The sequence below is a fragment of the Dipodomys ordii genome, unplaced genomic scaffold (genome assembly GCF_000151885.1).
Source record: "Dipodomys ordii isolate 6190 unplaced genomic scaffold, Dord_2.0 Scaffold47, whole genome shotgun sequence".
In the NCBI taxonomy this organism is placed as follows: domain Eukaryota; kingdom Metazoa; phylum Chordata; class Mammalia; order Rodentia; family Heteromyidae; genus Dipodomys; species Dipodomys ordii.
In genome coordinates, this window is record NW_012267263.1 from 2700706 (window position 1) to 2710718 (window position 10013).

Here is a 10013-nt window from a genome sequence, read left to right on the forward strand (position 1 = left end):
TACATAGACATACATACACCAAAAAACCACTGCAGAGCTTGGAGAAAGAGAACTCTTTATCACACTGAAGGATGGAGAAAGCAAGACTCTAAGTCCAGCTGATTCTGGACCTAGCTGCAGATGAACTGTCGGATGAACTGTTCCAGCTTGCCCTGATTATCCTGGCTGGCAAATGTAGGGGACAGGTAGAGCTGGGGGCCATCAGGGCTGGGCATCTGCTGCAGCACCTGGGTCATGAAATGAACTGTGAACCTCTCACCCTGGGGACTTTTGCCACAGGACCAAACTTGTCCCCTAGATCTCTAATCCCTCGGGGCTCCAAGTCTTAAGTACAATGCTGTTACATATCTCTGGAATCCTAGTATCCCACCAGGATAAAGCAAGCAAGTGGTTTAGAAACTTAGAGGGGTAAAAAAACCATCCAGTTTACCACATCTATGCCTGGATATTTCCTAGGGTCTTATGAGCCATCCTAAAGGCCAGCACCATGGGGCTGAGGGAAAGCAGCTCTACCAGCTGATGGGGCTGGGGCGAGAGTAGGGGAACACAGAGGATGGGGATCCCATCTCACCCCTAGGTCTCTGAAGGTCCAGATAGCACTGATGGCCAAGTTTGGGTCGGCACACTCTGGAGGGAAGAAAAGTAAAGGCTCTAGGGAGAGAGGCCTGAGAGCAATAGGCACAGCTTTTCTCTTCCTTGTTTAAAGAACTCCTAGGAACAGGGTTCTTTCAGATGGGACCAGAGGCCAGCTGTACTTTGGGCTTTCCTCTCTAGAGTAAGGCAGCCACTGCCAGCAGAGGGCAGCAATGGCCAGCAAACCCTCCTACCTCCAGGAGCCTCACCAAAGATCCCTTCTTCCTGGGCAGAGTTCTGTAAGAATTGCAATAGCTGCTCCATGTAGCCAGACTCTGCAAAAGAGGAAGACCTAGACCCAGTCGCACAAGATAGAGCCCTTCCCTGAGCACGGCAAGGGGAGGGAAACCTCACCTGTATCAGGTAGCTTTCCCAGATGGAGGAAGGTAGCAGCCTGAGCAAAGACCTTAAGCAGTGGGTTGAGGAGGCGGCAGAGGAAGAGGAAGAAGTCAGGGCAGCGAGACTGCTGTCTGAGCTGGAGAGGGGCAGGCCAGTGTGAGAGCAGCTCATCAGTACCTTCCTACCACCGTCCTCCCACAGTGGCTTCTCCCAACACACCCTGAAGTACCGGCCCTCAGCCTCCTTGAAGTCATCACTGTCACTGTCAGTAAAGTCCCCACTTGGTTTCCACAACAGCTTTGCACTCAAACGTCGTCTCCCTGTGTCACAGGCTGGCCGGGAACCTGGGGTCTGGAGACCATGAGAGCCATTGGTCCCTGACAGGCTGGGCAGGGATCAGCCCTCCAGTCCCCAGACCTGATCCATGCAGGTGAAATCAGTGAAAAAAAAATGGATCTAGGAAGCTCAAAAGGAGGCCTGGAGCAGTGGCAGGCACTTAGGGTTGAGAGGAAACATCCTAAAAAGCCACAGCACTGTGGATAAGAAATGCAGAGGTGGGGTAGAGTAGGAAGACATACATAAGCCCAGGGAAGATGTGGAGTCAGGCCTCTATGGGCCAGTGGCAACCCACCTACAGCACATACCCAGTACAGGGACCTGGGCAACTCGCTCAGGGTGGGAGACTGAAGGAGGCCAGGACCCAGGCAAGAGGTTTTTCTCCAACTGTCCTGCCTACCTCCTCAGCAACCAGGAGCCCACACTGGATGAGGCGGTCCAGCACCTCCTGACAGTAGCAGTAGGAAGACTGGCAGGGCTATTAGGGAATGAAGAGCATATGTGGCCTTAGGAGAGCCACGGCCAGGGTTAGTAGCTTGGGCAAAGGCAGGGCAAGGCCAGGCCCAGCACCACAGGTTGGAGGGCGAGCAGAGGCCTGACCTGCAGCAGCAGCAGGTCCTGTGGCAGCAGATGCAGCAGGAGCAGGATTTGGTGGTACAGTTCGTTCTGGCTCAGCAGCTCTATTCCCTGCAGCTCCCAGGGACCCTCAGGTGGCACTCTGCCTGCCAGCAGCCCCCACACTGCACAGGCTAGCACGGGGGGGGGGTAGGGCATGAGGAAGAGGGCATTCACCTCTCTCCTGCACACACATCCCATAACCCTAAACCCTTGGGTCTCACCACCCACAGCCTCGCTCAGGAAGGCAGGAAGCAGCTCGGCACTCAGGCGTGCCAAGTGTGTGAGGCCTGGGCCTGGCCGTGGCACAACTACCAAGTCCCCCTGATGGACATGCAGCAGAACCACATGCTCCCTCAGTAGGCCCAAGGTGTGCTGTGCCAGGCACCGCAGCTGCCCAGAGAAGCCGACATCAAAGCCACGTAGAAGTGTCTCTTCAGTCAGCCAGGAGAATTCCCCCAGAAGCTGTGACAGGAGCACACCCTAGAGGTAAAACAAGCCTGTGCATGAGGACACGGACACACACACACACACACGCATGCACATGCACATGCACACGTATACACACGCACACTACAGCCCCACCACATTGAGCCCTACCTTTGAGTGTTTGAAGAGTAGCAGTGTTGCCATAATGGCTGTACTCATCACGGCAGAGCTTGCCACGCTGGCTGGGGGAAGGATGCTGTTAGGAGTTGGGGCCCAGAGGTCTGATCCCTCCTTTTTATCTGTGAAGTGCTCCTAGCCCCAACTCTACCCCTCAGCATTTACCAAATATGCTGAGTGCCACAGCCCTTCTGGCCCAACCATAGTCTGCCTCACAGAGCACATTAATAAGCTGGATGGGAGCCTGCTCGGTGCTCATGTCAAGCTTCTTACATGTATTTTTTCCAGTCAGCACTTACTCCCATTGAAAGCCAAGGACAGCCCAAGGTAGAGCTGAGTAGAACCTGGGGTGAGTGGCTACCACTGGGCCTGTGCCCTCTGTACCATTCATCCTAGGCTCACTAAGCTGCTCCACTCAGATGGGGTGGGGGGGAGGAGGGTTCCACTATTCTTGTGTTGCCAGTGTGCCAACAAGGAAGCAGGAATAAGGTGTGCACACCCAAGAAGCCCTGACTACTAGCCAACCCAGAGAGAAAGGACAGCTCTAGATCTGTCCCAAAGAGGCAAATCTTGTTCCCCCTTACCATTCAGTACGTGGCGACTCAGTCTCCTCACCAAGAGCTGGTCCTCTTCTTTGAGGGCCAAAAGAAGCCCAGTTGTTGGAGTCCATTCTTGCTCTTTCTCGGTGTCTGGGACAACAGTACTGGAGTAGACACAGATCAAATCATGAAAGGACAAAACCTAAAAGCAGTCATGGGAAAGTCTAAAACCTACACCAAGGTACAGCTGTTTCCCCAACCCCAGGCCAGGCGACCTCTCATGCCCTCTTTCCTGGGATTGTGCCCTTATCTCACATGCAGACTACAGGCAAGCAGGTATTTCTGCCACTTTAAATGACCCAAGATTGTTCACGTGCGGAGGCCAGGAGAACACTACACAGCTGAAGGGCTGCCCACCTGCCCAAGACCCTCACGCCCCTGCCCCTACCATTGGCCCAACACGATGGGTTGTAGCAAGTGCTCCAGGGTCTGCCTGCCAACCCAGCAGCTTCTGGCATTGATGATGTATTCCTGCCCAGAACGAAGAGTCTTGTGGTGGCCTGCTTTGCCCACCCCCAACATACGGCCTACCTCAGCAAAGCAAGAGGCCTGAGGACCAGGCTGCCATAATCCCCGCTTCAAATCCCCAGGCTCTCCCAACCTTACCCAGGTGGCTCCATACCTGCAGAGAGAATGGCTGGGCAAGATGCACCCGGACACAGACCTTATGGTTGCAGCCCCAGCAGCTGCGCAGTTTCCGAAGGACAGCCAGAGCTCCTGTCCACAGCCCTAGGGAGGTGGAAGCCTGTAGGGAGAGGCTGAGTGTGCTAGGGATGCTACTCTTGGGCAAGCCTTGGAAGCTGCCATCCCATACTTCATGCAGCACCACTGCTCCTCTCGCTGTTTCAACTTTAAGGCTTGACTTCATGCCCTCTCCAGCCCTTGTTTTCTCATCCATAGATCAAGAGAAATACCTCTTTAGCAGGGATGAAATGATGGCAAAGGCTATGGGGGGGGGGCGCTAAGGAGAACTGACTAGGGAAAATTGCTTTACACACACATCCCCCCAATCCCTACTCCTCCCCACCCAGTCCTAAGGGGGACTCAATCACAGGATTCTATAGTATGCCTCCACTTCCTGTCTGGAACTGGTATCTACTTGAGGTCCCCAGGGGCAGGAGGGTCTCACATGATGCCTGTCATATGGTGCGTCTGGAACCAGGTCATAGGTGATGGCCACTGGTACCAATGTGACATCTGGGACAATGCCTGACTGGATTGCATGCACCACCAGTCCTAGCCAGGCCTGACCTTGGGCTGAGAGCCTGGCTCGTGGGGCCCCAGGAGGCTCTTCCAGGAAGATTAATAGGGGCTGCTCACTAACCAGCAACTGCTCCATGACCTGGAATGGAGAAGTAGGGGGCATCAAGTCCAGAGCAGGCACAGGCCCCTGGACCTCCGGCCTGGCCTACAGATAGCCACAGAGAACACTTACCGCATGGACCACAGTCCTTGCAAGGATTCCCTGGGAGCTGTCCAAGGGCAATTCAGCCTCTGGGGGCAGGAAAAGCCCCCCAAGATGCCTCAGCAGAGCTCTGTGGGCACAGGGCAGAGCCTGATGAGAAAAGGGCTCCAGAAGTGGGACTGAGCCAGCGGTTGAGAGCCTTGCCTTGTCCAAGCCAGACTGTCCTGCTTGAACATCTGAAGCAGCCCTGGGACCCATGGCTGACTCTCCATCTGCCTACTCTCCATGTAGCCATGCAGCTGGAAACAGTGGCCTAGGAGAGGGCTTGTAAGGGAGCTGCCACCAGACATACGCATACACAACTGCCTCAGCCTGGGACTCCTCGAATGTGTGTCTAGGAACCCAAAGCTCTTACCTGAGAGCAGGGGAGCAGGTGCAGGGGTCCCAAGCTACACGGAGCACACCCAGGCCCTGGGAGAGCAGCACAAAGGGCAGGAGGATTCCATCCAGTAGGGACTTATGAGTAGACAGAAGGACGAGTGGTCCCTAATACAAAGAAAGCCAGAAGGAACTGCCCAACTGCCCCTACCCTACAGACACAGGGAGTCAAACTCCAGCATCTGCAGTCAATGCAGATCTGAGGGCGGGAGGGTCCAGCTGAAGAGTTCCTCCTTTGTGCATGTCTCCCAGAAGTAGAATAACCTAACAACTTTTAAGGTAATGCACTAATGTAATATTGAGCCCATGATGGAAAGACATTAGAGGAAGCCCCATGGGAACAGGACCGTGAGACAGAGGGAAAGCCACCCAAAAGCAGAACATTTTTCCCACCAGCTGATTGGGGGATGGGACTGGCCTGGATTTAGGGACCGGCCTCCTATCTGTTCCCATCTTCCCATCCCTGAGCCAGCTTACCGCCTGGGCAGCCTTGTGGACCATCTTCATCTGGCCCTTGTGGAGCTGCACGTTCAGGAAGAGGTGGTTCAGGAACCTCAGCAGCGCCCAGCTGAACAGCCTGGGAAGTGAAACCAGCCTGAGGTACAGCAGGGCTACTCCCCACAAGGCTTGATCCCACGGCACCTGGGAGGCCAACCAGTGCTCCTTTGAGGCAGACACTATTCCTGCCCCATTTGACAGAAGAGGGGCATGAGGCTCAGAGGGACTATACTCTGCTTAATGGAGTGGAGTGCCAGCTGGAAGGGGGCCTGAGACGCTCAAGACCATATGATATAGCTGGCTCCACTTGTCCCACCTGAGACTAAAGGACCTAGACTCATTCCAGGCAGAACCCAGCTTCTGCAAAGAACTAGGAAAGGTGGACCAAAAGGAAGGAAGGAATGACACAAAGATAAGGGATCTTGGGAAAGGCCCTGGTGGGGAGCAGGGCTTTACCCAGAGGCCCAATGGGACTGCTTTAACTGATGACAGAAGTGTAGATGCAAGAAGCAGCTAAATGAGCACAGCAGCAAATTCCCATCTGATGCCTTCTATTTCTCCAGAGTTTAAGGTAAGGCATCTGAAGCCAGAAGTGAAGTATAGCTCAAGTGGTAGAATGCTAGCCTTGAGCAAAAAAAAAAAAAAACACTCAGAGGCCACACCCAAGACCTAAGTTCAAGCCCAGGAAATGCATACATGCACAGATCTGAAGCAATCCTGGATGAAAAGCACTGGACAATGCCACACGACCCTATCAGGCCTACCCAAACTGTTTCTCTGGAACCATTTGACTGCTTTAAGTGCACAGAGGCCAGTGGCTGGGGCTGTACTACTTCCTACGGGCATGAGCATCATGAGGAGTACAGCTCTAAGCCAGACTACAAGAGAGAGAAAGACTAGAAGGCCTGTGATTAGAGTATAGGTGGACAATGAAAGGACTGGAAGTCTCAACAAAATCAAACTATCACAGTAGAAGGCTAGTCAAGAGCCAATAACCTCTACCTTCTAGCCTTGTTCAGTCAGTCACTCAGGACTTAAAGACAGTGGGATAGATCCATGTGCATAACCCTGAGCCCTCTCCCTCAGTGACTTACTTATTCTGTTGTTAAACATCAACTGCATGCTAAAGCTCTGAAAATGTATGTATGCCCCCAGGCTCACTCCTGAGTTTCAGACTTGGGTGTATGTGACCAAGTTCTCAGTCAGAAACCAAATTTCTTTTTTTTGGGGGGGGGGTTCCGGTCGTGGGGCCTGAACTCTGGGCCTGGGCGCTGTCCCTCAGCTCTTCAGCTCAAGGCTAGCGCTCTACCACTTGAGCCACAGCACCTCTTCCGGCTTTTTTCTTTTTGCTTATGTGGTGCTGAGGAATGGAACCCAGGGACTCAGGCTTGCAAGGCAAGTGCTCTACCACTGAGCCACCTTCCCAGCCCCCAGAAACCAAATTTCTTACACCCAAAACATGTTTCTTGGACCAAACTCCCTCCTCCCATCTGTCTCCCTATGTTCATATCCCCAGGTACTAGACCAGAAGCATCCACACACTTTTCCACTATCACAAGCCCTACCACCTAACCCATCAATGAGTCCTTGAGCCCTGGCTCCACATGGCCCAAGGCTTCCAGGTGATTTTCTGGTCTCTACTCTCGACTTCCAAACTCATGATGTTATTACTCCTCACTTAAAATCTTTCAACCACTTTCACTGCCATTACAGATCCAGCCAGTAGCCCTGCATGAGGTGGTCCCTTCCACCTCTCAAATTCAGGTCCAGCATCTTGTCCTCTCATTTGCCAGCTTCCAACCATGCAAACTTCTTGGGAAAACCAGGCCTTTTTCTGCTCTGGGCCATAGCTCATATGTTTCCTCTATCAAAACCATTCCCTCCACTAACACTCCTTGATCCCCAAGGCTAGCTACTTTTTCAACTTCTGGCCCTCATATGCAAATCTGAGCCTCTCCTAACAGGCCTTTTCAGTCTTGCATTTGTTCCTTCCTTCTAGCCACCCTGTGCATTGTTCACCCTAATGGTTCCTCTGAACAGTGCCTACATCTAACATGTATGCAGACCTGTGCTAGATAAACACAGGTTGGGGGGTTGGGCTCCCTGCAACCCACGTTAGTAAACATTGAGTTTCCCACGTAGCCCTTCCCTAAGCCCAGCCAAAACCCATTCTCAAAAAAAAAAAACAAAAACAAAAACAGAAGTTCCAGCTTAGGGGATGCGCCCCTAAGCACAGAATTACCTAAGCAAGAAGGGGCGAGGCGGAGCCTGAATGTGACCCAGGATGCGCTGCACCTCTTTCTTCACAAAGTCAGGTGTTTGGCCTTCCCCAGATCCTCCTGGGACCCTTCCTGAGAGAAGGTTCTGCACCCTGTGGGGTGTCAAGGTAGTGGTGTTGGACTGGGGCAGACCAAGGATCTATCAGGACCCCTCCCCAGGGCACAGCTGGCAGCCTTCACCCTTCTTTGAGAAGAGCCTAGGCAATGCTAGCATTCCAGGAGCCTTCCTCAGCCAGATCTCTCAACCACATAGGCCTGAAGCCTTTGCTACCATCCCGGTAGTGCCATCCAGACCCCGATCTGCCTCCTCACCCAGGGCTTTCCATGATCTTCTGCGGAGTATCCTGGCAGGGGGTTATGTGCTGCTCCAGGGACCACAGAAAATAGCAAAGCCTGCGAACCAGCCAGCCTCGAAACCTGGGCATAGCCCCCAGAGCAAGAAGATGATAGTTCAGATAGGGCCTTCCAGGGCCCACAGAGGGCTGTTCAACAGCAAGGGATCACACCCCAGTCCTGTAACCACAGGACTTAAGTTTGGGTTAACATAAAACAGAGATGGTAACTGCTTACCCATCTGTGTTCCCCTTCCACCCCACTCCCCACCGAGGGGTACAGGTTCAGAGCCTGACACCTTCAATGTGATCCATACATGTGCACAGAAGGCACTGCAGGAGAACATCAAGCCTCTCTCCACTGGATATGGAGCAGAGAACAGGCACCCTTCTTTCCACCACTGGCAAAACAATGACACCACAAAGCAGGGTGGTAGCAGCCCACCGCCCTGGCCCACCCCCCAGCTCTCACTACCTGGTATTTTCCTCCTTTACCAGGATCACGTTGCAAAAGCCCAGATCTGTAATGCTTCTGTGGAAGAGGGACTCCTGCCCATGGAGAATAGGGATAGCATGTCCTGGAGGTTTTTTTGCTGACCAGAAGACCGTGCCCTACCCCCTCCAGCCTCTGTCTGATAGTCCTTTAGTCCTATCCAAGGAAAAAACACCATACCTCCCAAAAGACATTTGGCCCCAGATCAGGAAAAGGGATTCTGTACCCAAAAATGGAAGCACTGCATCCTGTACATCATTACCCTCTTGGTCAGCACCACAACAAAGTTACTCTGTTGACGGCAGAGAACCTGATCTCAACTAGAACTCTAGGCTGCTTCAGCACCAGCACATGTCATGGACATGCAAGAGTTCTTCATACATGTGCTAAATAGTTGGAAGTCTGGGAAGTGTCCCCAAATTGAGCAGGACTCCTTAGACACCAGCATTCCAGGCTCAATCTATCTCCCTCTAAGAGCTCCTGCTGTACCTCCCACCCAACTTTCCCAAGCCTAGATCTAGCCAACCACAGCCCAAAACAAACCCAATGGCCATTATTCTATCTTTCTGAAAGACAAAAGCAAGGGAAGGGTCACCCTTAGAAAGATATAGGAAGTAGCTTCCCAGGTATATGGCTCCCAGAATCAAAGTAGCTCAAGTGTTACAGGATGGGGCCCATTCCTATCATCACTTACCCAGCTCTTGGGCGTACAGGTCTGACAACAGAGACCCACAAAAGGACGATACTTCCCTAAGAATGGGGTAACAGCCTCCAATTTCATCCCAAAACCTGAGGACCACAGGCTGGTCTGGAAAAGAGCCACAGGATTAAATGAGAGAACTCAGGGAAGGCCCTTGGAGAGAAGAAGGGCAGGTCCCAGGAAGTGAGAGGCACAGAGAAATGGGAAAGCAGGGGGTGCTCTGAAAATGGGAGAGTTCCTGTTACCTCTTGGCCATTGTGGCTGCTCCTCTGCTGGGATTGGGGCTGGGATTCCAACACGGTGTCCATGAGGTATCTATAAGGTCTGAGAGCCAAGCACTTCTGCCTCTCTCTCTTTGAAACCTGACCTAAGGAAAGGTGGAGAAAGCTGAAGTCACATGAAATCTAAGCCACAACCTAGAAGCTCCTGGGGTGACCCCAAGGCCCCATCCTCATGAAAGACCAACAATACTCAAGCCAATGAAAGCAGTCCAATCTCTATCCCATATCCAAGGAGTCTCTCACCAAGAAGCTGACATAAAGTCTCACAAAATTATGTCAAATAAGTCAGGATCAGAGAGACCAATGGAACATGGCACAGATTAGAGCTGTAATGGAGATTTGGGAAAGAGCAAGTGCTGCACTGGTAAGAGGAATGAGACTGCCATGGAGAACTAGATCATCACCAAGAAGCCACCAAGTCCTCTCAGCTGCTCTTCTCTCCACCAGAAGACAGCTCTT

The 10013-nt window shown here is 52.6% G+C and overlaps 1 protein-coding gene across 2 annotated transcripts; it reads right to left on the reverse strand.

Annotated features, from left to right (window-relative positions):
* Nucleotides 1-29: 29 nt before the first annotated feature.
* Nucleotides 30-9581, reverse strand: Gpat2 (glycerol-3-phosphate acyltransferase 2, mitochondrial). 2 transcript variants are annotated; one of them, XM_013019773.1, is made up of 21 exons: nucleotides 9519-9581; nucleotides 9268-9381; nucleotides 8556-8629; nucleotides 8061-8165; nucleotides 7712-7840; nucleotides 5449-5548; nucleotides 4949-5079; nucleotides 4564-4663; nucleotides 4258-4470; nucleotides 3751-3873; nucleotides 3517-3599; nucleotides 3114-3232; nucleotides 2524-2594; nucleotides 2148-2388; nucleotides 1909-2057; nucleotides 1709-1786; nucleotides 1192-1323; nucleotides 988-1108; nucleotides 843-908; nucleotides 572-627; nucleotides 30-227 (listed from the first exon to the last, which is right to left on the reverse strand). In XM_013019773.1, exons 1-21 carry the CDS (start codon nucleotides 9579-9581, stop codon nucleotides 111-113), a joined length of 2385 nt encoding a protein of 794 aa, XP_012875227.1. In that variant the 3' UTR covers nucleotides 30-110. The 2 variants fall into 2 exon arrangements, with proteins under 2 accessions (XP_012875227.1, XP_012875225.1); XM_013019771.1 differs by having other exon boundaries at nucleotides 2148-2406.
* Nucleotides 9582-10013: the final 432 nt, after the last annotated feature.

Bases quoted from the DNA above. Each gene is read 5' to 3' on its own strand.
- Gpat2 (XM_013019771.1), bottom strand. From the start codon at position 9,581: ATGGACACCGTGTTGGAATCCCAGCCCCAATCCCAGCAGAGGAGCAGC. The intron at 3,600-3,750 runs GTATGGAGCCAC...CGTTCTGGGCAG, and splicing joins CCCAGCCATTCTCTCTGCAG to GAATACATCATCAATGCCAG. The intron at 909-987 runs GTGAGGTTTCCC...CCTCTTTTGCAG, and splicing joins GGGAAAGCTACCTGATACAG to AGTCTGGCTACATGGAGCAG.